The 26,972-nt window shown below is 48.2% G+C and overlaps 2 protein-coding genes and 2 non-coding genes across 8 annotated transcripts in view; 1 reads left to right on the top strand and 3 right to left on the bottom strand.

Annotated features, from left to right (window-relative positions):
- Window positions 1-5,570: 5,570 nt before the first annotated feature.
- RPL12 (ribosomal protein L12) lies at window positions 5,571-8,350 on the bottom strand. Its single transcript, XM_049833065.1, has 7 exons — window positions 8,223-8,350; window positions 8,051-8,124; window positions 7,666-7,764; window positions 6,874-6,955; window positions 6,306-6,392; window positions 5,753-5,865; window positions 5,571-5,663 (listed from the first exon to the last, which is right to left on the bottom strand). Exons 1-7 carry the CDS (start codon window positions 8,257-8,259, stop codon window positions 5,658-5,660), a joined length of 498 nt encoding a protein of 165 aa, XP_049689022.1. The 5' UTR covers window positions 8,260-8,350; the 3' UTR covers window positions 5,571-5,657.
- On the bottom strand, window positions 6,538-6,666 carry LOC126052532 (small nucleolar RNA SNORA65). The gene has a single exon (XR_007510069.1). It is a non-coding gene; the product is annotated as a small nucleolar RNA SNORA65 (small nucleolar RNA).
- LOC126052533 (small nucleolar RNA SNORA65) lies at window positions 7,102-7,230 on the bottom strand. The gene has a single exon (XR_007510070.1). It is a non-coding gene; the product is annotated as a small nucleolar RNA SNORA65 (small nucleolar RNA).
- A 234-nt stretch (window positions 8,351-8,584) lies between the features above and the next one.
- Window positions 8,585-26,972, top strand: part of LRSAM1 (leucine rich repeat and sterile alpha motif containing 1) — a 28,691-nt gene continuing 10,303 nt past the window's right edge. The window contains exons 1-16 of one of the 5 annotated variants that reach the window (XM_049832078.1): window positions 8,604-8,624; window positions 8,986-9,926; window positions 12,971-13,161; window positions 14,749-14,805; window positions 16,456-16,500; window positions 16,962-17,039; window positions 17,890-17,958; window positions 18,707-18,791; window positions 20,166-20,287; window positions 21,481-21,571; window positions 22,536-22,666; window positions 23,316-23,345; window positions 24,403-24,525; window positions 24,615-24,754; window positions 25,215-25,259; window positions 26,297-26,367. In XM_049832078.1, the coding sequence (XP_049688035.1) occupies window positions 13,090-13,161; window positions 14,749-14,805; window positions 16,456-16,500; window positions 16,962-17,039; window positions 17,890-17,958; window positions 18,707-18,791; window positions 20,166-20,287; window positions 21,481-21,571; window positions 22,536-22,666; window positions 23,316-23,345; window positions 24,403-24,525; window positions 24,615-24,754; window positions 25,215-25,259; window positions 26,297-26,367 (1,159 nt within the window). In that variant the 5' untranslated portion in view covers window positions 8,604-8,624; window positions 8,986-9,926; window positions 12,971-13,089. The other 4 variants (XM_049832077.1, XM_049832079.1, XM_049832081.1 and 1 more) reach the window with 4 other exon arrangements.

The raw sequence follows: 26,972 nt of genomic DNA, 5'->3' as shown, positions 1-26,972 counted from the left end.
ACCTGGAGGAACACAGCCCTCACAAAATGCTGCTGTGAGGTCACCCCGCGGTGAAGGGCTCCCCATGGTAGCAGTTTTCTGTCAGCCCTTCCAGCACTGGGGGTTATTTCAGGCTGTGCATGGGCATGTGAGGGCATTGCAGCAATTTGGGTTCATGATTTCAGCCCGGGGGATTCTCTGCATCTTCCTTCCCCCCCAAAACCCCACAAGGTTTGTGGGATTACCTTCATTTTGGAAGTATGCTGTCGGTACTGCTTGCATTTAGCCCCTGCGGGGACACCAGCATGCCCGACTCCTAGGAAAAGCGATGAAGCACTGAGTGCTGCTCTGCTCGGATGCCCACAGTGGTGAGCCATGGGCATGTGCCGCCCAAGCCCGATTTCCAGCCAGGGCTTCTGCCTGCAGCTCCTCCAGAAAGCAGGCTCCTCCCTGCCTTTACGCCAGAAAAAGCTTCCTTTCCTATTTGGGCCTTTTTTTCCCCTCTTTTGACACAAAGGTACTTCTCATGTCACCCACTCACTGTGGTTCCCTGCCCTTGCAGATGCTGCAGAAGGGTACGGTGTTCCCAAGGCCACCGTTTGTGGCAGGAGGCAATGGATGGAGACCACCGCCCCTCCCTTTGCAAAGAGCAGGGTATCTCCCCAGCACTGTGGTCTTCTGCTAGAGAGTGGCCACGGAGTCAAATTCCTGCTCGTGGGGACAGATGTGCTCAGTAGCCGGCCAAGCACCATGGCATCAGGCTGGGCGGTAGCAAGAGCCGGGGTACAGCCCCGACGGCACAGCCACACTCCACCTGCCTCCCGCCACACCGGGCAATCCAGCGGGGTTCAGACACAGCAGAAGAGCTCCATTAGTGAGCAGTTCACACCCCACTGTGCTGCTCATGAGCTCAGATGGGACCCGCACCCCCATGAGCACCCACCAATGGCTCCCATCTGCTGGGTGGTGCTGGATTCAGCTCTCCCTTTCCCACTGTGCCCACAGTAAATAGCGCTTGACTTTACTGGATCCACCATTATGGCATGTCGGGGAAGCTGGCCCTGTGGGCCTTCAGTACCCTACACCAAACCATAACAAAATTTGACACAAATTTGACAAAAATTTGACATTTGGATATTCTATCCTAATGTTTGGTAACACAGGAAGACATGAATCCCAAAGATTTGGCTTTTTGAGGCCTGTTTTGTCTCAGGGAAATGAGAAAGTTCATTCTCCTTAGAGTGCACAAAGCCCTTATGCCACCAGAGCAAAGGTCTCCCAGGAAGGGCTCAGTGCTTCTCAATGCCCCTTTCCCTCCTTTCTCCCAAAGGTGCAGGTCACCAGAGCGGGAAGAAATCAGAGTGAGCTTTGGAGCACAAACCCAGTTAGGAAGAAGATGGATTTTAAATGTGAACTTAATGTAGGTTGTTACTATCTTTACCAAGCCTTTTGCCTCCTAAGAAGCCTGGTTTGGAAAAAATGAATTATTAGCAGGGTAGTACCCTTCTTCCAAGTGCTTCCAACCAAAGCACATACCCTAAGGTAGCATGGGAAAGGTTATGTATCCTACCCCAAGAGAATTTCCCTTAAGCAAAAGAAATCCTTTTTCCAATTATTTCCAGCACTGCCAAGTGGGGGGAAACCCACAGAGAGAGAGAGAGTGCGTCCGTGCGTGCATACGTACGTACGTTGGTGGTACACAGGACAGCCCCGGGCACCCACAAGGCTGACAGCTCCCGAGACTCTCAGGGTTCACACCAAAGCGGGGGTTCTTCTAACACCAGGGTCAACAAACACTTTAAACAAGTTTAACTAAAATTGCTGCTGAAAGGGGCGCTGCAGTCCTCTGCCAGGCTGTCCTACCTCAGGCAGCGTAAGCATTTGTACAGCTTTGTCATGGAATCGCTGCATAACTTCAGCTGGAAGGGACCCAACCATCTGCCCAACATGCAGCCAGCATCACAGCCAGGCCAGCTTGCCCAGGTCGGCATCAGGCTGAGCTTTCTGCATCTCTGAGGATGGAGGTCTCACCACCCCACTGCATCCCCATTGCAGCCTGTGACCACTCATCACAGAAGATTTTCCCCCCATACCTTATCAGAATTTGGTGCAACCAGTGTCCTTTGAGAGGTGGGGAAGGTGGCAGGTTACAAAGCACGAGGAACCACACCTGACCCTGGTTCAGAAAGCATCCAAGCAGCATTCCTGGCTTGAAACACTGTCAACTCCAAGCCAAGGAAGTAAAGATGGCAAGTGTCTGGGATTTCAGCCATGTTTGGTTTTTTTTTATTCCCTGGTTGCCTCAGAAAATGGCCCTTTGAACAGCAGGAGAAAAAGCAAATGAAAGAGTAAAGCCACAAACTCTCCTGCTTTCTGCTTGTATCGGCTGAAGAGGCTGCACAAAATCCTGCACTGCCTGTGTGCAGAGCTCGGGGCTGGTGGGGAGCTGAGACAGGCCAGCAAGGGCCCCAACCACTGGCAGAGCTGCCCAAGATACAGCCCATGCTATAAGGGAACAGACAGACCCATAACAGTCTGGGGGCAAAACCTTGCAGGTTCTGCAGGGAACTGCAATTTCTGGGGACACCTGGGTCAGGCTTTGGTCACTTTTGCTTTAGGAATGAGGAGGGTCCAGCTCTTCCCTCCACACAGAGTCCACACATGTTGGGACATACTGTAAAACTGGTGTCTGTGTTTGATTTGAGAAAAACTACCTTATTTTTTTTGTCATGCCTTTCCCTATTTCATTACAGCCAGTCTTCAATCTCTGTGGCCCTCAAGTCACCGGGGCAATGTACCCACATTTCATCAGGGAACAAAGGACAAAAGTGGATCTTCTCAGAAATCGTAAATGCACTGGTCAGCCCAAACTCCCCCACCCACACATCCCCCCTCCAGCAGTCACTCACCCTCTGCTAAACTGCCAGCCCAGCCATTCTCCAAAGATCCTGGCAACTCCCTTCTGCCCATGAGCTCAATGCAAAATTACAGAGTTGTTGCTTCATTAAACGTTTCAGGCAGCAGGACCATGGTGGAAAACAGATGTGATTTGCAGTTTCTTTTGGCTGGCCTTGATGCTGACCTGGCTTTTTGGATCTTGCAAGAACAGGCTAGGAGACTTCTCCTTTCCCAGGGTCCACCTTCATAAAATTTTACCTGCTTCACTAGTAGGGACTTTAACAGAAGCAGACCAGATAGGAAGTTGAAGTCTTGTCAAGCAGCAGTTTGTTGCTAAACCATGTGCACATACAGGTGATTTCTGAAGCTCCCACTGCAGACACAAGATACATTTTATGCTTCACAAGCAGTACGAGATACATTCCTAGGGCATGACTCTGCTGCGTGCTGAGAGGCAGCACTGAAGACTTGGCCCAAGCCACGCTCCTGGCTTAAGCTAGAGCAAACACAAAGGTTTAGTTTTACCAAACCAGCTCACAATTGCTCTGCACCTAAGCAGTCTTCAAGTGCAGCTGCTTAAGAACTGCAGTGCCTTGTATAGTGGAAAACAACACATTACTTGCATATACTTTAGAAATAAACATTACTACAGGTGCACACCTCCTCCCATTCAGTTTGGGGTGGAATTTATTTGGAGACTCGAGTTTTCCGTTTTACAGAGGCTCCAGCTCAGTCAGCACCTCGGATGTGCAACACAGCAGCAGACAATTTCCCACTGCAGCCAACCCTCCTGCTGCACTGGTTCCTTCCTACAAACGACTCGGGCAGATCCTGGTAAATAATCCAGGCCCCATTCAACAAATTTTAGCAGCCCAGCTAGTGCATATACCACACTCTCTCCTGAACACCCTTAGAAGTAGTAGCAGAACTATTTTTTTCTGCAATGCACACCACTTTAGCATCCTGCTCACTATAGCAGAGCTCCAGCCAGGAAGTTTTCCTCCAGGGCTGAAAGTACGCTGTAAAGAGTAACTTTTGAGAGTTATTTGCAAAACTGAAGAGACACTGACAAAAAAATAGTTAATGCAGTACTGTCACCACTTTGCAGAGGAGGAAAATGTATCTTGCATAACATTTTTTTGAGACCAAGGCTCATACAGCTCAGCATCTTGGGAAGAATTTGATCCCCCTTCCCTTTGGAAAAATGGACCTAATTAACATTCATGACTTTTTTTTTTCCCAGTTTGCTCTGTTAGGGCTGAAGTAAACTGCAATCATAACGCTGCTGTTAACAGGGCTTTTAATAATACCTCAGAGTCAGCTAAAGCATTCTTATTGCCAGGGTAATTTCACTTCTAATACAGCTTTCTGCAGCCTGAAAGACTAGACATCAACCCTTGCACTGTGCTACCCCAAGGGAAAATCCAGCCTTTGCTGGAAACAGAACCGTTTCCCCAGGATCCTTGGAGATCTTTGTTTCTATCCACACTCCCCAGCTATACCACCATGGTACAAACTCCTTTTGTTGAAGGGCAGCAGTTCTTCATCAGCAGGTTAAGTTGGCACTCCTGCAGGGTGCAGTTACTAGCAGAAACAGCCATAATATTCACTGCTAAACTCAAGTTTTGCAGCTCAGCTAGATTTTAGGATCTGTTCCTTAACAAGCAGTAGCACTGGATTTACAGAATGCCCATGCACAGGGAAATACCAACATTTAAACTGCTTCTGTTTCTTTCAGAGAATACACCAGGACCTGGAACATACAACATAGAGAGGAGGTATAGGGCTTGCTTACCCAGCTCCCTCAGTACCACCATTCAAGGAATCAGGAGACCCAAGAAACATGAGACTGGGCCCTTTACAACTCTGAAGCAGAGAGGACCACAGGATTTCACTCACAATCAACAGACTTGCTCCTCTTCAGTGATGAAATAAAGCACAAAAGAAATTCAGCTCAAGAACTAGAATGCGTGTGCTCGTCCTGGCCACCAGAAGAAAATCCACAATGTCATCTGCTTCAAGGCAAGAGAAAAAACTGAGCAGCAAAGAATCTGATTTGTTCTACAGCAGAAAACCCACAATGCCACCTAGGCCAAAGGTTCCTTCTGGCAATAATGGGCTAGAGGCAAGGCCAAGCTACATACTGCCAGGCATACAAAGCTATTTTTGCATGGCTTCTATGGTCCCTGGGAATGCTGACTGAACAGCCACACCTTGGATTTCATTTCAAACAGGGACTAGTCAGAGCTCTTCCATCCCACAACCACATGCAGCTACTCTAGCACAGGGTTAAGAGCCAGGCAGCCTCCAAAATTATGTTCAAGCCTCAGTATGTGTTTGTGTCCTGGCTGTAGTGGTTCAGAGGAAGCCAGACCTGTTACTCCAGCACTTGCCCTAATGAAGGGCAACAGCTGCAGCTCTGAGCTGCACAGGTGGCACTGGCAAGAAGAGACACCACAAGTTAGCAATATTTGCTTTTTACTGGAGTGCTGGCTTGAGGCAGCTCCACTTCTCTGAACTCAGTGTTGCTGCAAGCAAACGATTTCAGGGCAGCAAATGGGAAACAAGCATCTTCTGACTTCGAAGTTTGTGTAAGAACCATCACTTTGGTTGACACAGAGGGCAGGGGGTCCCCAGCCAGAACCCACTATTCATGCAGCATGGGACAAGGACAAATCAAGCCAGCAACACTGTTTGCAGACAACTGGGTCTTTATTAAGTATTTAAGGTGCTACAAAAAACTTAAGGAGCCTTCACACGGCAACTTCTTTTCTGCAGTCTTAGCTCTGTTGAAAGAAGTAAATACAGCTCATCAGTGGAAAGTCTTTTAGTAAATAGTCTAATACAGCAAGTTCAGTCAGAGATGGATACTTACAGCTGGGCACTCAATCGCACCATTATTAATGTCATCAATGATATCATGTGGGTGTCTGCCATCAATGCTGCAGCCCACAGACTGGGCAGTCCCAAGGATCTCCTTGATTGTCCCTGCAGTGGGAAGATAAAGCTTGTCAGTGCTTTACCACAGGAAAACTTTGAAGAACGTATAGAGAACTCACCTCTCCACACCCCCCAGCTGTCCATCCCTCCCTCCCTCTGGGGTTTGCAGGCTGTAGCCACAGGGTTCACCAGGGGACAGCAAGCCACTTAAGCCAGGTCTAGCATACTGGTTTCCAGGCAACACACCAGAAAGCACCACACATACCTTTCACCATCCTGTACTACCTTTACCAGAACATGTGAGGCTGGCTGCTCACAGCCAGCACAAGGTTGTTCCTGTGGTGCTCACTGCCTGAGCAACCAAGCCACATGAGGAACTCCACCACACCACAGCTACGAGGCCCTCCCAGGAATCAGAGCAGAGCCTGGCTCAGGCACTCAGCACAAGCAGAGGGAGGACTCTGTGCAACCCCAACACGGGTACTTACCCGAGAGCTCTCGAGCCAGGGATCTGTGCCGCATCTGCCGTGCAATGTTCACTATCTCATCAAAGCTGACGCTGCCACTGTGCTTAACTGTGAAGGAAAGCAACAGCACCACTAAGTTAATGAAAACACAGGCAGTCCCAGTTCCCCATGCTTCATTAGAGAAGTACCATTCCCAGCACTCAGACCACATGGAAACCAGAGTTCACAACTACAGTGAGGCTGCCATCAGCACGCCTGTCCGCAGACTTTGGCACAAAGTTACCCACAAGAAGAATAACCCTGTTTCCTAAGTTGGCATTTTCTGTCAGCTCACCTCTGGACTGTCCTAGTCACTGAATTACAAGGCAGGTACAGTGGCAGGTGGCTGTTCTACACCATCCTCCAAGAAGCTGAACTCTGCTGGTGTACGAACTGTTGTCTGTACTCTGACACTTAAGGAATGCCAGCTGCCCAAGATACAGACCCATGACACTCATTTGCCAATTTATGCTGAATAATCCAAGAGGCAGGTACCTATTCCCCCCTTAACCCCAAAACACATTCAGAACTGAAGTCAGATGAAACTTACTGTTTTTCTGCTTCTTCCTGTCACGAGGAGGCTCCTTCAGAGCTTTGATAATCAGAGCAGAGGCAGAAGGAACAACCTCTATCTAAATGAAAAGAGATTAATTTTCCTCCCCCTCTAAGCAGAATTAGGCAGCTAATGAAGATACTCAATGGGGCAGTCAGTGCCTGAAAAGCTAATTACTAGAGCACTGTTTTCAATTAGTTCACAAGGCTTTTTTGTGATGCAGAAACTTGTTCCCAGCCTTTCGGCACAGGCCTCCCCACAACCAGAAGAGGACTGCTTCCTGGACTGGGGCTTCCTCTCAGCTCACCACTGGAATATACCAGCCACGGAATTCAGGACAGGTATAGTGGCAGGTGGCTACAGGATTAGTTGAAGAGGTTTTTTTGTAATTTCTCTATTGCTTGTAATAGTTTGCTCCTGGTCAGATGTTCTGTAAAAGGAACAATTTATCTGCAACAGGATAAAAAAAAAATCAACTTCTGCACACAAGCATATCCCTTCCTATCACTCACAGGCTGGGAACCTTTAGCCTGGAAAGCCCCAGGCTTTGTACACAGACACAATGACTGCCAGATGCGAGCCAGAGGCACTCAGAAGGCTCATGCAGGTGCTTTAAGGTCTTTCTCAAAAGACCCCCACACATTTGCTGTGTGGAACTCATTTTATCCACCTCGGAAGGATGAAGGGCTGAGTCGACCCTGCCGGGATATAAGCTTGTGGTTCGAGCAAGCAGAGCTCATTCGTGCTTGAGGCTTGCACCACAAAGCCATCCCATCTGGCATTTAATACCTGAGCTTGCCTGTTCTGGATGGTGAGCTTCACTGTGATCCTCAGCCCCTTCCAGTCACCCGTGGCCTTGGCGATGTCATCACCAACCTTCTTGGGGGACTAAGATAAAATGACACATTCTTGTCACAAAAAATGTCACTTAGATGAAAGCAGCGCCTCCCCGTACCCCCCGCGAGGCATGGTTTCGTGTGCTGCGTTGTAACGTCGCTAAAAAACTTCTTTTTCTCCCCGGACGAACGGCGGGGCAGGGACACACCGGGATACTCTTCCCCCCGCGACGCCGCCCCCATCTCCCTGCTCCCTCCCTCCGCCTCAGCCCCGGGCCGCCTCCCGCCGCCCCAGGGGCCGCCCACGGTGCCCCCCCGCCCGGTGCCGCGGTACGTACCAGACCGAGGGGACCGATCTTGGGGGCCAGAGCGGATGTGGCGCCGACCTCCCCGCCGGTGCAGCGCAGGTACACTGCGGGCACAGCAACGCGCGTCAGACCCGCTCCGCCGGACCCGGCCCGCCCGCCCTCACGGCCCGGGCCCGGTCCCCCCTCCCGCCCCGGCACGTACCGACTTTGATCTCGTTGGGGTCGAACTTGGGCGGCATGGCGGCGGTGCCGGGGGCGGATGGCGGCGGATGGAGCGCGCTGCGGCCTGGCGGCGGGAAGGCGGGCGGGCAGGCGGAAAGAGGGCGGGCGCTGCGCGGGCACCGGATATAGCGGCCGAGATCTCGCGAGAGGGCGGAGCCGCGCGCGCCCCGCCTCCGCCGCCGCGTGTCGCCGGTGTGGGCAGTGGGCGGGGCGGGCAGCCTTCCCCCCTGGGGGCGCACGAGGGCTGCAGGACGCTGCGCAGAACTCTATGGTCGGAGCGAGGCGCTCTGGCTCCTTTTCTCGATGGTCCCCGTGGCCGGGAGATCACGTGACCCTTGGAGGGGGCGGGAGGGGAGGTGTCGCATCATGGCGGCGGGGAGCGGTGAGCCAGGCTCGGCCGGGCCGGAGGCGGGGGGCGGGCGGGGGATCGGCCCGCGGGGCCTCAGTAGCGTGTGCGGGGCTCTTCTCCCCTCAGCGCGGAGACGTGGGGCCTGGCGGGGCCGGGTTTCGCGGCGGATCGGCGGCGACCTCTGCCCCTCCCGAGGGTCCGAGGCTCCGTGTGGGTGTGAGATCCCTCAGGCTGCGCCGGGGCTCCTCAGAGGGGCGAGGGCGAGGAAAGGCGCAGGGCACCGTGCAGGCGCTTCTGCTGCCTCCGCAGAAGGGGGCAGGTGGTGCCCGAAGCTGCGGGTGTGTTGGTTGCGGGAGGAGACGCTGCCCTCGCTCATTGTTGCTGCTTTCCTCAGGTGTCGGGGCCGGTGCTGGCAGCGCTCAGGCCTTCAGGCACAGAACGGCTCCATTCTGGCTGATAAAAGAGTAAAGAAGAGGAGAACCGAGAAAGATAGCCTTTGGAAGCTGTGTGAAACCTGGGAGGGGGACACTGCAGGGAATCCCTAAAGAGAAGAAGAAGAGGAGAATAGTGACAATAAGGGAGAGAGAGGACTGAGAGGCAGAGCTGGAGCTGGTGAAGAAGAGAGATTTGTTTTAGGCATTGCCAGGGGAGGTCCTTGACAGGATCAAGCAGACCCTTGTTATTACAGGGGGTGGTACAACTGTCATGACAGCTCTCCAGCACAGAGAGCAAACGTGCCATGAGAGAGCAAGCTACAAAGCTGCAGTTCGCCTTCCATGTCCTTCCTGAATCTTGTTCCAGTGCGTGTTGGGCTGCAGTGCTTGCTGCTACCGCTGCTAGTTGCCTGATAACCTTCTTCTCAGTGAGCAAGACCTGCTGCCTGAGAGATGTTTGGTGACAGCTCTGTCCTTCATGACTTGGTGGCATCTCTGCAGGAGCCCCGCTCAGATCCAGATGCTGGCTCACTGCTGCATTGCTGTGCTCCTGAGCATGTTTTCCCAGAGAAAATAAAATCTCTTTTCTTTCCATACCCCCATCTTGTCTGCTACAGTGCCATGCCTTATTTATGATGTCCAGAATGCTTTAAAAATTGGGCTTTGGGTCTTTTTATATAGCCATGTTGCTGTTTCACTTTGATTACGTTTGTTTTATTTTACTCTCAGCATCCAAACAGCTGCAGGCTGTAAAACACACAGTGGATGTTCCCTTGCCCTTTCTCACCTTGTGTGTACATTGCTGCTCCTTAGGCAGGCAGAGCGGGTTCCTGCAAAGATGAACCACTGGCATCTGTGGGGACATGGGAATTGCAATTCATCGATGCTCACTTAGTGCAGGGTGGGTACTGTCCCAGGCACTCACAGATAGTTCTTTCAATAACTTAATAAATAAAAATTACGTCATATAAAATACGGTCGCATGCCAAAGGCCCTTCTTGTTATTGACTGCTGTGAGCTAGTCTCACTTAAAATTGATGGCAGTCAGCAGAGCACACAAAGGCAATGTCACAGAGAGAGGCACAGCTTTGCTCTTTGCAGGTTTGACATGTCTTCTCACTAAGGCAAGTTTTGACAGTTAAAAGGCTGTTCAATCCATTTAACAAGTCTCTGATCCTACATCTTTTGACCCTTGATACAACTCTTTTCCTGTTCAGCTGTCTGTCCTTCAGCCTTCATGTCTATGTGTTTTCTTGGGTGAAAATTAAATGATGTTTTTCCACTATCCACATGACTAATAATATCTAGCTGTAATAGAGGAAGGTGAGACAGGACAAGGGGATGCATAAGTCCTTAGCAAAGAGTTCAACATGTTCAGCAAAGTTACGGATATCTTCCTGCAGGCACTCTTGTCCTTCTGGTTTCTCATCTTTAAATTTCTTTCTTTTGTTTCTCTCTGTGATGTCTGACCCTTGCTTATGGCTCTTGATTGCTTTCCTGCATTTCCAAACTGTAGCTCCTGACAATGAACCTCCCTTCTTGCTTAATCTCCCAAATTTTTGCTCTTGCTTCCCCTCCTGGGGGTGGGTAAGTCTGAGGGGCATTTCAGTAGTCTGAAATTGTTAAAAAGAGAGCAAAGTGAGATGGCAGGGAAAGAGCCATGGAACTGTTAAGAGTTTGCTTCTAATGCACAGAATGAGTTTATTTGTAGTCACAAAGTTTGTAGCCTTCTTCAAAATTTGTAGCCTTCTGCTGTGTCTCATAGCTTGTTCTAGTAGAGTGGTATGACAGCAGTACAGTAAAACTGGGCATCCTTGCCTCCTTGTTTCTGGAGTGAAATGAAGGGTAGTTGCTTGGATGCATTTAGACTGAAGTTATATTTTGGTTTCACGCTAGGGATTTATCTATATAAAGCTCTGTTTAGTTTTTGGCAGAGATCTCCATGTGCAAGGAACATCTCTGGTTGTATCCTGTGAGTACCTGCTTTTCAGTATAGTTTAAGACCAATGTGTAGACACAGGTGGCAGAGAACCATCTTTTTTATGTACAACACATGAGCTTCACTGAGCACTAAATTAACTGCATTGTATAGCTGTGCATTTACTGGTGAACTGGTGAAGTATTGACTCTTCTGTATTTTTTTTTAAATTGCCTATTAAAACAATGTTTAAAAAAGTCATTGCAAAGTGAAACTTCCAGTGCAAGCTTCATAGTGTGTATCTCGATTTGCACTTTTGGCAGCTGTAGCCCCTGCTGGGCGCACCTTCTTTGCTGTGCAGTGCTGATCATGGTTCCTTAGGTTCCTCATGTACTCCAAGGCTTCTTGGCCAGCCAGCTCAAGCCTACCCTTTTTGGGGTCTCTGTTGCTCTTCTGCTCTTCTCTCATCTTATCCCGGTCTTACCACCAAGCCAAATTCAGTCCCACTTGCATCAGCAACCTTTGTGAGCCCTTGTTCACCAGCAGCCCTAACTTGGACTCTTTCTGCATTGCCCCCTGCTCTCATGCAGCCTCAGATGAACCCCTTTTTCTCCTTGATTGTATTGCTTAGCTGGTCCCTGTCCCTCTTTTCCCAGCATCCTAACTGGTACCCGTCTAATTACCAGCCGGTCTCCTCATTTCTTGTCCAGCCTTAGGTTTCTGCCCTTCCCACAAAATCTGCCAACACACTCCCTTTTTCTCCCCTGCTGGTTCAGTCCTCTTCCAGAACTGACTCTGGTTTCTGTTACCCCTTCACTCACCTCCAGTTCTGATTTCATGAGGCATCTTACTGTGATCTACTCTTTCCTCTCTCTGGTTCAGCTTCTCTTCCCTTTACACTTGAATCAGCTGGTGTCTTTGCGTCCAGTCCAGTTGAATTAACAGAAAAACATTCTCCAGCTCTTGGTCCCGTAGTGACCTGGAACAACCATTTTGGTGAAGATCTGGCTGCCCTTTAAGCCCAGGATGGAGTATGGCAATCTGACCTGGAGACACACAGCCTGGGAGAAGCTCCTAAGTGCCAGGGGGGTTGCCGCAGATAGCTCACTCTGGCACATGGCTGGGGCAGCAGCGATGGGCTCTGGTTTGTAGTCAGAGTTTTTCTGAAGTTAGGGTCTTTTGGCTTTGTAGGCAGTTATTAGACTATTGTAAATTGTTTTGGTTTTATAAGCCTATTAAAAATCTGACTTTAAGCTATTAGGTGTTTAAGAAGAATCTTTTCATCAGATTGTGTGACAAAAATGGGGACAATATTCCTGTGTGACTCTGCTTCTGCCTAGAAAGTAAATGAATCAAGTGTTTCGTTGAGACAACCCTTAAAGCTGAGAAGCAAAGTTTAGCTTGGGCATCCTGATTCTGGTGTCTGTCTGGGGTCCCCATGGCATCCTGGGAAGCAGCTGGGACAGGCTGTGTGACATGCCAGAGGAGGCTCTGCTGTACTCAGTAGTCAACAAGCCCCTTGCAAACAGTTGTCTGTATTTTGAACTGCATTGGGGTCTTGTTTATTCTCACCTGCCCTGGAAGGGGAAGGTAGCTGTGTTGCTCTCAAGATTAGGAGTTTTTTCACATTTCTAACCTAGCTTTATTCTAGAACATTTTACAGTTGCTTGTTACTGTGCCAGAATTGACTCTGAGTTTAAATAGTTTGGGTTTTGCCCCCAGTGCTTGATCTCTTGATACGGTTACAGCTTTTTTAGTTTCTCTTGTAGGGTGGACCCTGTGTTTTCGTGATCACTGAATAGCCTTCCTCTATAGATGTTCCAGCTTGGCTTAATTTATCTTGCACAGGGATGACCAAAACAATCAACTCGTCTCAGAGACACAGCAGTGCTTTTGCAGCTCGTGTTAACACTTCTACTGTGGAGGTGTGCTGGAATCTGCCTGTTTGATGAAGCCAGAGAAGGGCTTAAACAAAGGCAATTGCTGAGACAGTGAGTTTTTTTCTTTTTTTTTTCCCCACTTATTAGAGCACAGTTCTGTAGTCCAGGCTCCCCAGCAAACGCATACTCCAGAAGCCCTCTGCCTTTATTTACGCTGATCATTTGTGCCACTGAGACAGAGCTTTGACCATAAGTCATAACTAAAGATGCCACTCTTCTTCCGTAAGAAGAAACCCAGCGATGATGCTCGGAAGCGCCTTGAATACCAAATGTGCCTGGTAAGCAATGCTGAGGTCTTTTCTGTTCTCTGTGTCCAGTCCTGGATGCCAGGTGAATTGGTACGTCCCCTGCATTACCAGTAATCATGTTGCTGATCTCACCAAGACAGCAGGTCATCTTCCTGATGTACATCAGAGAATTCCTGCTTTCCCTGTCTGCCTTTGCCCTCCCATCCACAGGTCCCGTTCATGCCACTTCTATCCCTCTCTGCCGCTGTGTTTCCACGTAACATCCTCCACCCCACGCCACCTGCCAGCCTGCATGTGGGACCCCATCCTGCCTTTCTCCTCCGTGCCCCTTCACTCTTACAGATCTCCCAGTTCGCTTTTCCTGCCAAAGAACCTGTGACATCCCCTTTCCCATCATAACTGGCTTTCCTTGTGCCCCTCTTTTGCTTCTCATTGTTATTTTGTTTCTTCCTATCAGTCAGAGGATTAACTTGTTAGATGCTGCTGTTTGTTTTCCTGGACTAGGATTTGGCCAGGATCTTCTGGTGTAGATCCTCAGCAGGTTGCTGTCATGCCAGCAAGGTCGGCAGAACTACCTGCCTTACAGCAGCCACAGATTTAAAGTTGGCTTTCTGAAAGCAATCTTCTTTTGAATTATTTCACCTATTCTGCTGTAGGAGCTGTGGACCAATTCTGGCATAGGCGAACTGCTGTACTCTACCCCACAGGCACCTGCATTTTAAAAGTGACAAAATTATGCCTGTTGGATGTCTGTAAGGTATTTTGGAAAGCAGGGCTTTGTTATGTACCAATAATTAATTTATTCAGTTGGAGGATTTCTGTTCTGCACCCGAGGGGCTGGGGAGGATAGCTTAATCTGTCCATTCTAGGATTAGTTCTGTATTGCATGTGCTTAGTTTGGGGTTAGATATCCAGTTCTGAAGACTTAACAGAGGCACTAACACAAGCGGGTTTTATTGCCTCATGCAGTACCTTTTATTTAAGAAAATAATTCCAGAGATGCAATGCTGCTTACAGTGAGGTTTGTCCAGTGTCATTGCTGTTAGCAATGGCATTGGATGTAGTTGATTTGAATATGGAAAACCACTTTTGTACAGAAGCAGTTAGTACTTGCTCCATCTTACACAGCAGAGCTGGCTCTGCAGGTCCCAGGGGAGCAAAAAGGCAATAGTAGGTTATTTTGGTTTCTGCATACAGTTCAGAAGAAGGTTGGTCTGCTGGGTGAAACATGCCAATGGCATAGCAGGCTCTTTACAGGCTAGGATGGCACTGCTGCTGTTCCTAGGAAGCACCTCTTGTGAGAACCCATCATTTTCTTTCCATATCCTCTCAGTTAAAATTGCAGAATTAGGATGTGCTTTGGCTCTTCGTGCAGAAATTAAGTTATTGCACCAAAAGGGTTTTTCTGCAGTTTGGTTTCCCAGTTGCTTTTGCTTGCTGCAGTTGTAGCAGCACACTCTTTGCTTCTAGCATCGTCATTGAATTACATAGCTGCGGCAGAGAACCATAATTGCATTTTCTAGGGAAGAGCCACTTGAGTAGTTTAGTCAATATGCAGCAAAGGGCCATGTATTTCTGCATGGTCTAATTCTCTGGGTGTGTATCTTCTCTCTCCAGGCAAAAGAAGCTGGTGCTGATGACATTCTTGACATATCCAAATGTGAACTCTCAGAGGTATGTTCTCTACAACTTCCAGTATTAGCTCACAGATCTGAGTCCTCTATCTGCTTCTTGTTACCAACTGTCAGATTTAGTATCACGTCTCTGAGCCTTGAAACAGAAATGGCCTTGTCACTGGTCTGCTTCTTCCTATGTCTGCTGAGCTCTGGCTTTCAGGTACGGGCTGCTTCTGCTTTTTTTTTGTGGGAGATTGCCTGTCCTACCTGATGCTTCCACAACATTTCTGTCCTGGGAGTCCTTTTTTCATTTGACAAGATGGGAAGGGCAGAGTGGTTTCATACCCTCCACCAGTACCTTGGTAGGACCCTAGTTTGGGACCTCATGGTCTAATTTAGGAAGTCATAAGGGAATTTGGTTGCCAAAAGCTGACTGTTTCTAATGTTAAGAGCTACAAAGTCTGCCACCTGTGCTTATTTTTCTGTATAAGTGAAAATCCGTGGTGTCAGGCTGTTGGTTAAGGATGGAACTCTCGCTTCCAGCTTGGCTTCTTTTATGGCAGCCAACTAAATTAGAAACAAGCTGTCTGTTGGAGTGTGCATGGTTAGTGACAGATTGCCAGGCTTTCAGACGAGACACAGCTTTTCATTCTGGCAGCCAGGCAATCCTGTTAAGCAGAAGCCCGTTTTTATTTCACTTTCAGTTTTTATTCATTGTCCTGTGTTTCTAAAACATGGTGGTACCTGTGTAACCTTTTGTCGCAGGATGCCTTTGCCAAACAAGCTAATAGATACTGCAGTGCTCTTTGGGGAGAGATTTTGGACCATCCTGGAGAGGATAGCTGTCTGCTGTGCAGTATGAAATGGCTTTGCTGAGACTTTGGGATGTTTTGTTCCAAGATCAGAAGCCAACAGCATCTTGTGTGTGGGTTTGTAAGCTGTGTGGGACGGTCTGCGAGCCAGTCTGGATAAAAGGGTGGCAGACAGAAGATGCACACTGAGCCAGCTCCATTCATGGCTGCAGCTGGTCTTGGATCCCCAGTGGCTCCTTTTGGATTGGTACCATAAAACTCTGTCTTGCTTGTCTTCTGTTTAGCCTTTGTAGTTTCAATAAATAAAGCGAGCCATCAGTTTGGTGTTAAAATTAACTCTGGATAACACTTTGGCCAATGCCAGTTCCATGCTGCAGAGCAGGTCATGGTGCTTAGAGCCTTGGCTGGCATCAGCTGAATTTGCTGCAATATCCCTTTTCTGACTGCCTCTCTCCTGCAGAGCCTAGCACATATGGAGACACTCAGTCCTGCCTGTTGCTCACCTTTCTCGCTTAGCCCACTGCAGCATGTTTGCTGAGGTTGCAAAACCATGGAATATATTTCTGTGATGACTAACTGAAAATATGCCTGAACTCTTGAGTCTTCTGCGTATTGAATATTAAATCACTCAAGACTTGGACTTCTGCCTAAACCTCAGTCTGTTCTGTGCTGTGCACAACACTGTTGTATTGTGGAGAGCCATTGCAAGCTGTTCAAATGGAAGCTAACTGGAAAGTACTGGCATCCTCGGCCAGAACTAGGGGCCAGTAACTTTAAGTATCATTTGTGTTTTCATTAAAGTTAATTATTCACACTTTACAAGTGGATACTGTAGAAGTGCTTACAAAGGTAGTATCTTCAGAAGTCTGACCCAATTATTTTTTAATTGTTTTTAGGTTCCTTATGGGGCCTTCGCAACTTGTAAAGTCTTGCAAAAAAAGGTAATGTTGCAATCAGAAATTATTAGATAATTCTATTATTGTGCTTGAGCATTATTGTTGTGTTTGAAATGACTGTATGTGGTTGTTTATATGTTGCTTCAGAAGAAGTTTCCTTGTAATGAATTTGGCTGCTTGTATGATACTACGTAGAGAGCAATTTGGGTAGGACTAATGCTGTCTGTGTGCTTTGGAGCTAATTTCTGTCATGAAAGATGATGTGGTTGTTTCTATCTTAGCCTATCTAATGATATTTCTCTTGTAAGAAACTAGGCTCTTGTTTAGATCTCGTGTTACATGTTTGACCTTCTGTGAAAATGCATTTATTATTTTAATATTTTATATGATACTGAATAAGATACTAAGCTTTAACACAGCCTCCACAATTAAATCTCAACAAATGTGCTTGTTCCAGACAGCAGCATCTCTTGTGTTCATTTTTCAATAGGATTTTTCCTCCTCAGGTGCTGATTATTCATACGAATAATCTGACATCTTTAGTTCCAAAGTCCTGCAGCCTCCTGAGTCTTATAACCGTGAAGGTAATTGTGATTCTTAACAGTTAATCTGCAGCCTGTTTTCCTTGCATTCTAGCTGCATTAAAACACACTAGCCCAAATAAATCCCATCTGTCTGTGCCAAGAATCAGTAACAAGGTGTGAAACCTGCCTTTCCTAGGTTTACCTCCCTGGTAGATGGATTGCAGTCACTGAGCGGTTTGTATAAAATCATAATCAGTCCCAGGACTTGTTTATCCTCTTCATAATCTCACACTTCCCCCCCTCAACAGCCTCTCACAGTGGGGGTCAGTCAGGGCTGAGTGTGTTATGGGGTAGATCCGTCTCTCCTCTGCACTGGTGGGTCATGTGAAGGTGAACGGAACTGGTGATGGGTGACCATGGGTGGTGGGGCTGTATTGCTGTACCTGTCATACAAATGCTGAGGGCTTTCAGCTCCACCACCCTTGTGCTGTGGTTCCGCAAGAGGCAGAGTCACTCCAGCAGCTCACCTGTCCCCGTGGAGGAGGCTCTCCAGGTGTAGTCCTGTCCTCTCCCTGTGCCAACACTGGTGTTGGAGCAGTTCAGCTCACTGATCCTGCAGAAAATGTCTTTTCCTGCCAGGCTGGCTCCATGGAGGTGATTTATCCAGTTGGCTCATCCAGTTTTGTGGAACAGCTCCCTTGGTGTCGCTGCTCTCCCTAGTCTTTGTTTATCGACGTATAGAGGCTTGAGTTTTCAAAAGACCTACAGGAATTAAGTACCTATGTCTCTTTGAAAACTTAAGCTGCTTTTCAAAGCCCCATTGGAAGGAAAGTAATTTTCATTGCTAGATAATTCCTGCACCATGACTTCTTTTCCCAACCGTGTTTGGTGAAATCATCTACTCTTCCAGGTTCTAGACCTGCATGACAACCAGCTGGCATCGCTTCCTGCTGATATTGGTCAGCTGACATCTCTTCAGGTAAAAGATTTGCAGCTGCATCCCAAGTGTCTGTAAAGGGCATGTTACAGGACAGCAAGAATATAGGGTTACTGCTATTTGTTTTATAATTAATTACAACTTAAATGATGGTGCTGATATTGTCAGATCTATCCTATTGACTTGACTGTCACTGTTGAACTGGCTTGTTGGAGAGGGAGAGGAGAAGAGCGGGAGAAGAGCAGGCATGCTGAGTTACATCGTCCCTGCTTAGCGCAAGGGCTGTCAGTCCAAATGGCTCCCGCTGCCAAGCAGGTGCTATGAGCACGCAGAGCTGGAGCTTCCAGCCCTGCTGATTGCCCTACATATTCAGGTTTTACCACTCTCCCTTGTGTGATTATGTTGAGAACTCAGTGCAGCGTGTTGTAGTGGACACCGAGGGTCCCCTCTGCTCGGGGTGCAGCTGCAGGTTCAGTTGCTGCTCCCCTGTGGGAGCCGGGGTGGGGGAATGCTGCCATGGAGGGAAAGACACTGCTTCCCTGTCCCTGCATCTGGGTGCAGCACCTGCTGCTGCTGCTGTTGGCTGTGAACAGGGTTTCTCACTGCATGTGGTAGCTAGATGTACCCTGTATCTAGGGCTTTTTTATTTTTTTTAACCTAGAAAGTATTGTCTAAAAGCAATTTCAAGTTGTCCTTCTGGGCCTGAAAGTAGTCCCAACAGCATGGATGTGTAGAAGATCTGAGACTTAAATAAAGAATATCTTGAATATTTTTTCTGTTAATACCTTAGGTCCTAAACCTTGAAAGGAATCTTTTAAAATGTCTTCCACAATCTATAGGAGACCTTGCCCAGCTCCAGATGCTCAATGTGAAAGGTATGGCACACGTTTCTTGTTGGTGCTCTGGGCAAAGCACCATTTATTATCTGGGTCGTGTTGAGCTGCATTAGTAATTATTCCTTTCAACCAAAGCAAGCACCAAATGGTTTACACTATGAACGCTAAGGAAGAACACAAAAAGGATTTGAATTCAAATAGTTGGCAAGGCAGGAGAAATCATCTAAGCTGAAAATGTTTCCTAAAAATTCCCTGAGTTATTTGAAGTAACTAGGGTTGTTTGGCTGCTTCTTAGCAAATGCACACACTGTCTGCCTTGGTTCCCTGGCATGTGGTTCAACTCATGGCTCTTGGGTTAAACTTGCTCCGTATGATGTTTTCATTCAGCTCATTGCCTTTTCTCAAAGGAGAGGTTGTTGGGCCATCGTGCCCCATCTCAACAGCTGAAAGCTTACTTGTGTGCCTGCACATGGACAGCGTTTCAGAGCCCCGGCTGCCTCATGCCTGCAGCAAGGCGAGCCGAGGGGGCTGGAGGCACACGTCTTCCTCCGGGCGCATGAGACCCCCCTCAGGCTGGGAGCGCTGTGTGTGCCCTGCAAGAGGAGTCCCAGGCCAGGGTTTGCCCCGCTCTGGGTAATGATTTAGACCAACCCAAGAAATCTGCCTGTGCAGATTCAAATGTAAGAAAAATAGCAGGTCTTTGGCAGAAGCAGTTCAGTAAAGTAAGCAGAGCAGTCAGCCTGGATAAACTGAATTACAATTAAGTCCACCGACACCCGGAGCTCAGTGATGTGAGCCTGTGTAGCCTCGCCAGGTTTGCACAGCCCTAACACAAAGGTCACAACCATACCTCTTTTCAAGACTCCTGGGCATTTTTGAGATATGCAGTGCCATAAATTCAGGAGAAAAAGGAGACTTTGTTACAGGGAGCTGTTGCTGAAGCAGGGAAGGAAATGGAGGGCAAGGAACTTGGAAGTGCAGCTCAGTTCATTGCTGTATCTGTCTGCAGCACCTGGCCTCTGACCCCTAGATGTGCAGTCCCACACTCAGTCCCCTTTCTCCCATCTCTGGTACTTGCACCAAAGGGAAGAAGACTCCACGTTACGAATATTCTCCTGATGAAGAGCACAGATCCAGCCTGCAGCAGTAACCTCAGCTGAGAAGTTCGTTTCGGCGTGAGGAACCACTGCTGGACCTGTGCGGTGGGGCTGTGTGCAAGTAGATATTGATGCCCATTTGGCTTGGTGGGCAATGGCAGCTTCTGGAGTTCTCGTGTGACCCACAACAGCCCCGTCCTGGTAGTAGAGTGTAGAAAATGAGTCATACATATGATTATGGTTTCGTGTTCCAGCAGATGAACTTGCTGGGTCCTGCTTTGGAAAAGTTATGTGGTACTAAATGACTTTTCTCTAGGTAACAAGCTGAAGGAGCTGCCTGCTACCATGAGTGGCTTGCGGAGTTTGCGCACTCTGGATATCAGTGAGAACATGCTGCAAGAGCTGCCACGGGTGCTGGCTCACATCCGCACGCTGGAGGTATGCAGCCAGCCAGCTGTGTCTGTCTCTCCCCTTTGCAGGCTGTTTGTTCTGCTGCAGGCTGCTTCCCTTCCTACTTGCTCAATACGGTAATAAATTTAGCGTAGAAAGTGAATTTTTAGGGCTTGGGCAGGACCCACTGTGGGGGATTGTAACAAGCCTATATGTGGTTCTTGGTGTCCAAAATAGCTTTTGCGTACTGTTCCTGCTTTGATCTTTTCTGATCACTTTTTGCCGTGGCTTAATCACGACAAAAGTAATCTACAGGGAGTGAACCCCCAGGTATTTTTCTGCCAGGGCTGTCTCTCAGAGCATGAACTGTGCCTGTGGGCTCAGGTTGACTCAGCTGCTTTCCACCAAGGCCGATTCTAAATGAGCAGATGGGATATTTCCAAGGAGGTTTTTGCCTCCATTGCCGTGAGAGATCTCTGACTCATCGTCAGCCTCTGTAGGTTTCTGGCTCCCTGGAGTGCACATTCAAAATGGAACAAGCATCAAGATTTTTATGGATGTGTTACCTTCTGGCTGCCAAACTTGTCAGTACTGAACTGTGCAAATGTCAGGCAATGGGGGCTGACTCAGACACCAGCATGGAGGATGCGAATAAGTGCTCTCACAGCATTAGGCTTCACTTCTCTTCTGGGCGGTTTCTGAGATGAGGGATCTGTGCAGCTTGCTCCCCTGTGCTTGCTCCCTGTGCTCCCCAGGCCTTCCTGCTACGCCCTTCTCTACAGGAGGCAACGTTAGGTCCTTTTGGTGGCCACAGTAGGACAAACCAGGAAGTGGTCCTTCCACTTGTTCTTATTGGTACCCCTCTTCTCTGTGTTCTTTGTATCACCATCCCTTCCCTGGATCATGCTTAAGGGCTTCAGCACACAGAAATTAGTAGAAAATTTCTGTAATCAAGAAGTGCTGTGCCCTCTTGTACTTAAACACAAAGTAGACATGTCTGCATGAGGGAGATGTCCCACTGAAGCCCAGAAGCTCCCAAGTAAGAGACAGTGGAGTCACCTCTGAAAGGTGTCGAAACACCCAGTGGAAATTCAATACAAACTCCTATTTGTGTCAGAATTTAGGCTAACATGAAATTATCACTCCATAAATGAAATTTGGGGAAGCTGCAAGGATAACTGCAGTGGGACTCTGGCTGGGCCACTAGAATAACCTGCAGCTCTGTGTGTTCTCTTTTGGAGACGCTGACCTTGGATGCTTCTTCCATGACCTACCCATCACCTGATATTTGCAGTGCAGGTACAGAGTCCATTCAGCAGTTCCTCTGCAAAGGTAAGCCAGAAGAGTCTGTGGATGGTAGTGAGAACTTGGGGGACTGTGCTGTGCTCTCATTAGGTGCTGTGGCATGTTCAAAGATTGTATTAATGAAGGATGAACATAGGGTTGGCTCTGCTTGGGGTGGTTTCTGATGCTCTGCACACATGGCAGGCTGGTCAGTGAGTTATGTGTCTTTACTGGTAGACAGCAAAACAGGAGTCCTTCCTTGAGACTTGCTTCTTGCTGTCAAACTCAAATTTATAATGGTTTTATAAAAACACCAGAATATCTGAGTCAGAGATTGTCTGAGTGACTGTAAGAAGCCATTGCATCTCCCTGTGATTTCGTTTTCTCATTTGTATTTTCTCAAGTGGGAGGATTAGGCATTGTCCAGGTATAGCTGCCTTGGGACAAGAAGATAGACTCAGTAGTCACTCAAGGTCCCTTATACCCTTATTTTCTATGAGAAAGGACTTGGGGGCTGCAGACTGATGGTTTGTTAAGAGAAAGATGAAACCAGATGGAAAACTCAGAGGACAAAGGTAATGTGCTGTGAGTTTGTAAACACTGAGTTTAATACAGATAGGAAGGTTTGGAAGAGGTTTTATGCAGGGGAAGTGCCTTGCCAGACATTGTGCGAATCCCTGAAATAAAAGGGCAGTCAGAACTTACTTTAATATGGGCAGTAACATTTCCAGCCCTGCAGAAGTCAACATGCCTGTACCCATGTGAAGGAAGCATTTCTCTCTGAGCAGGTTAGCTTTGATCATCTTCCTGGTGGAAATGGGGTGGCACTATCTCCTCTCAGAGCTTCTTGTTAAGCCTGCCTGAGCTGAAGGAGCTCTTTTGGGTGCTCGTCTGTGTGTGGGGAGAGGAAGCACAGCTGGAACCACTGTCACACACCAGCCAACCCTTGGCCATGCTGCCAAAGAGGTCTTTAAGCACTAAATGTTCCCGTTTTGTGTCTGATACCTTCCAGAATGTGGAATTGCATACTACCCTCCCTCGCAGTATCTACTCCCCACGCTGGAGAGTGATGGAGGAGGAACATCAGTGGATGGGCGGGACAGGGCAGTGCATAAGTACTTGGAGGAGGAGAGCGAGTGGCAGGTGAGGCTCCACTTTGTGTCAAGTTGTGCAAGAGGGTTTTGGATTTGTCTCTCTGCTCCATCAGTGGATCTCACAGCACTTAGCACATCATCCCTCATCACCTTCCCTGCCACGAGATGTGTCTTTTAGGGTCAAGAGAGCATCAGCGCCCAGAAGCAGGCATAGCATTGTGGGCCTGGGTGGCTCATCTCCTCCCTGACAGCTGGGGATGGTGTTACCACTGCTGACTCCTGGAACACACATCGTAAAGAACTATCTTCGTCCTTGAAAGCAATGATGCAGTCAAGGGACAGGGGTGACAGTGTGAGACGGTGTGTGCAGCATGGTAATCCATGCATTTTTGGGGGAGGACAGCAAACTGCAGAAAAACCTTGTGATTCCCAGCCAAGTGCTAAGGCACGTCCAGCCCTACCTGTGAAATGTGAAGCTAGGCATGTAATTATGATAAGCTGTGCTAATTCCTGTGCTGTTTAGCAAATACGAAGTAAATTTGTTTGACCCTGGAGAAATGACTGGACTTTGTGGCTATGTTAACCTTCTTGTGTCTCTGGTTGGTGTCTTTGTTAGGGGAAGATAGAATGTGGGCTAAAAATATATATAAAATATTGTTCCTGGGAGTAAATGTCTGCTGATATTGCTTATTTTTCAGAACAAATTCTTGGATTATGAGAAGAGGAAGGTAAGGACAAACCCCTGAAAATGTTTTGTCTGCAGAATAGCTCCACTTTTTTTTATTGTTTTACCTCCCTTTAGCCGGTTTCTCAGCCAAAACTGAATGTTATGAGAACTGAGTTCTTGCAGACCCCCCACCCCGAGCTGCTCACTCCTCACTGCAGAAGGCAAGTGGGAGTGTGGGCGAGTCTGTGGCTGACTTGTCTGACACACACAGGCGATGAGCTGCAGTCTCTCTCGTGAGCGAGCAGTTCCAGTTTACATCAGTCTGTGTTTGCAGAGTTGGATCTGGGGGCTTTCACACCAGGTGGCAGTTTTCTTGACTCTCTGTGCGGAAAGCTTAATTTGTTTTTCATGTGAGGTGGGCAGACGTGTGTTAGCAGTCCATGCACAGACTGCTCAGTATGTCCGTGCCCTGAACTCCAGCCCCTCAGTGGCTCCTGCCTTGCCCCTTTGGCTCATAGTGCCACCATTCCTATTCTCTCCTAGCGTTCCTTGTTTCTGTCCTCCGTTCCCATCACCTTGCTTCATTTTTAGTTTGCTCTTCTTTTTATTTCACTGGTCTTTGTCTCTTCCCCTGTGCAAGGCTCACTTTGAAATAATCAGAAGCTCCTGTCATGCAGTTCACCTCTCCCCTTGGCTAGAGCTGCTCGTAGCTGGCTGCTCCCTTAACTCTGTTGTCCTCAGACAAGGGAGTCCCCTTGCCATCTGGAATTGAACACGACCTTAATTTTGTCTTCCCTCTGGGGGTTTGTATCAGCTGTTTCAGTTGTATGGGTTGATGCCCAGGGACTTTGACTTCGTGACTTTGAAATGAGTTGTGGGGAGTTTGGAGACTGTCATAAAGAGAGAAGCAGCTTCTGCTTCACAGTTTTTGGGTTTGCAATTTTTGGGTTCCATCCCCTAGTCAAGCATCCAGTTTGCCATTAGGCTTGCTTTCTTGTAGTCGAGGGGATTACTGTGCCTCATTTTATGTTTTTTCCAGAATTTGTTCTTGCTTGGGAAGGAGCAGAGCCAGTACTCTACTGATTTCTGGCATTCATCTTTCTTCTTGTTCCTTTCAGGAAAAAAAAATGCAAGAGAAGCTGGAATTTGAACGGCGCCTGAACATGGGGCAAAGAGAACATGCTCTGCTTGTTCAGCAGATCAGCAGTCAGAAGGATGAGATACTGCAGACAGTGAGAGAAGTAGGTCTTCTCTGGGCAGGCCCTGTACAAGACACTGCCTTTCTTAAACTGACCACTTTCTCCTTTGGTTCTCTCTTGCTTTGGCCTAGGACCAGATGAAGCTGGAGGAGGGTTTGACAAAGCACCAGCGCTATTTGGAGCAGGAACGCCTGAAGCTGCTGCAGCAGTTGAAACAAGCGGAGCAAGGCATTGCCAGCCGTATCCAGAAGCTGCTAGAGGACAACAAGAGGTAGGGTCCCGGGGTGTCTTGCAGCGATCTCTCTCTCTTGGGGGCTTGTGTTATTTTGTCCCATTCTGAGTGGTTCATTTTGCCCTTTCTGAGTGTTACGGAACTCGTCAGGATTGATGTCTGTAGCTGGTGCCTTTGCTGTTGAACTGCCAAAGTCCCATTTAAAGGAAGTGAAATTTGACACCTTAAAAAATTGTGTTTCACACATATGTGTGCTGTTGGAGTTTTGCAGTGCCGTGGAAAAAATTTGAATTCCTCATGGAAGGTGCAAATTTGAAGTATTTGAAGGTACCACTGCCTAGATCTGCTGGATCTCCTGCTGGGCTGGTGCTGATGCAAGGTTACCAGCCTGCTTAAAGCTGGTCTTCCGTGCATGAGAAGCAAAGTAATTTTCTGCCCTCTGGGGGAGTAGGATGTCCTGCTCAGCTTGATGAAAACCTCTTGTTTTATCCTTTTTTAGGCAAAAACAAAGTTCAGACATTCTGAAATCCTTGGAGAATGAGAGGTGAGTCTCCTTGAAATAAGCTCTTCTAGAAAAGGGGCAAGAAGCTGGGAGGAGGGCTGGGACCTTCCTTTCCGAGCCACCAGTCTGAATCCACCTTAAGTCAGGGGAGGTTCATCTCATACCTGCAGCTGGTTCTGGTCACTGTTGGAGGCAAAACACTGGACTAGATGTGCCTGGTCTTACCCAGTCTGGCAAATGCTGTGGGATGGTGATTTTACCTCTCTTTCATCTCTGAATGGTCCTAGCTATGGAGTTGGGGAACAAAACCCTGTATTCCGCTATCAAGGACTAATAGAAATCCTACATTTGTTGTTAAGCAAGGCATTTATGAGGATGGTCCAGTAATGTGGACAGGCTGGGAGGAATACATTGAAAGCAATGCTGCTATTCAGCGAACAGTCTGAGCTAGCTTTGCCACCAAAAGTGGTTGTCCCCAACTCTCCCCTGCCTATATGCTGCTCCTTCCCTTCAGCCAACTGTTTGTGCTGTGGCACAGTAAGCTGGATGGGGACACTGACCTGGCTGAAGATAATCCCTTTGTATGTCAGATGGTTTTCCAGCCACACCAGTTCTTGATCTGTTAAGTGGTGGTGTGTGTGTTTGTCCTGGGACAAGGACAGGTGAGGTGGGAATGGAGGCCAGGCTGCTGCTTTCAGTGGCACTGCTAACTTAGGTCAGCTTTAAAGTCCTTGTCAAGCCTCAAGAGAAAGGAAAGCAAAAAAAGGGACTGGCACCATGTTTGGTGAGAGTGTATGCACGTTGCATAGATGTTCTGTTTCTCAGAAAGATCAGCTTTCCAGTCTAAGAAGCAATTGTCCTCATGGTTTCATGTGAAATTTATGTTGTCTCCCACAGTCTTGGAGGTTCCTTACCAAGAAATCACCGAGACTTTTGTGTCTCTGATGAGCACATGGCTTTCCTGAGCAGGTGGCAGGATGAATCTGCCCAGCTTTTAGGCTCTGAGCTGAGTGGGTGGAGGAGAAGGGAAGGAGGGCTTGTTTGAAGGAGTGGCTGAATTGTTCTTGTTTATTTGACAGAATAAGGATGGAACAGCTGATGGCAATAACACAGGAGGAGACGGAGCATCTACGCAGAAAGGAAGTGGCCTGTAAGTCCAGACAACTTCTTGGGGTGGTAAGGTCCAAGAAAGACCTGGTTCCTGTGGAGATGTATGGAATAAGTGGCAACCACGTGGGAGATGCTCTGTCACGCACACATTCTTGCTGTGTTGCTTGGTGCAGTGGGGCAGAGCTGCAGGGGTTAGCATTGCACACGTACCATAGCTGATCCACTCCTTCCACCTTCAGCTCACTGCCGGTTCCCCTTGAGGTGCAAGCTATGGTCCCTGTGTAGCTACAGCATGTCACACAGGGAGTTTGTGAGACTGGATATAAACACGCAAAGTGCTTCATATTTCAGAGGTACCAAACAGATGTTAACTGATCAGTTTAATGAAGCAGGAGGTGTATAGTAAAAAAGAATGGTGCAAGGGAGCCTTTTCTGCTCATGATGACCAGGAACAGATCTGCAGGGGTTTCAAGGGAAATGGGGTGTGTGTTGTCGCCCCAAGGATGGGTTACTCGCAGTGGGACAGGCAGAGCTGCAGCCCACCTGAGGGTCAGTAGGCAGTGACAGGGCTCCTCTGAGTGCTGAAGAGATGTGAGCACAGGCAGAGTGGAGTTTGCTCAGCTAATTTCCCAATTATTAGCTATG

This window comes from Accipiter gentilis, chromosome 29, assembly GCF_929443795.1.
Source record: "Accipiter gentilis chromosome 29, bAccGen1.1, whole genome shotgun sequence".
NCBI classification, from domain to species: Eukaryota; Metazoa; Chordata; class Aves; order Accipitriformes; family Accipitridae; genus Astur; species Astur gentilis.
The sequence above is the reverse complement of the archived record's forward strand: the minus strand, read 5'-3'. Positions and strand labels throughout refer to the sequence as shown.

Excerpts from the sequence above, each read along its gene's own strand:
- RPL12 (XM_049833065.1), bottom strand. The coding sequence starts at position 8,259 with ATGCCGCCCAAGTTCGACCCCAACGAGATCAAAGTCG. Across the intron at positions 6,393-6,873 it reads CAGGAAGAAGCAGAAAAACA|TTAAGCACAGTGGCAGCGTC; the intron begins GTAAGTTTCATC and ends TTTCCTTCACAG. Across the intron at positions 5,866-6,305 it reads CCTGGCTCGAGAGCTCTCGG|GGACAATCAAGGAGATCCTT; the intron begins GTAAGTACCCGT and ends TTCCCACTGCAG.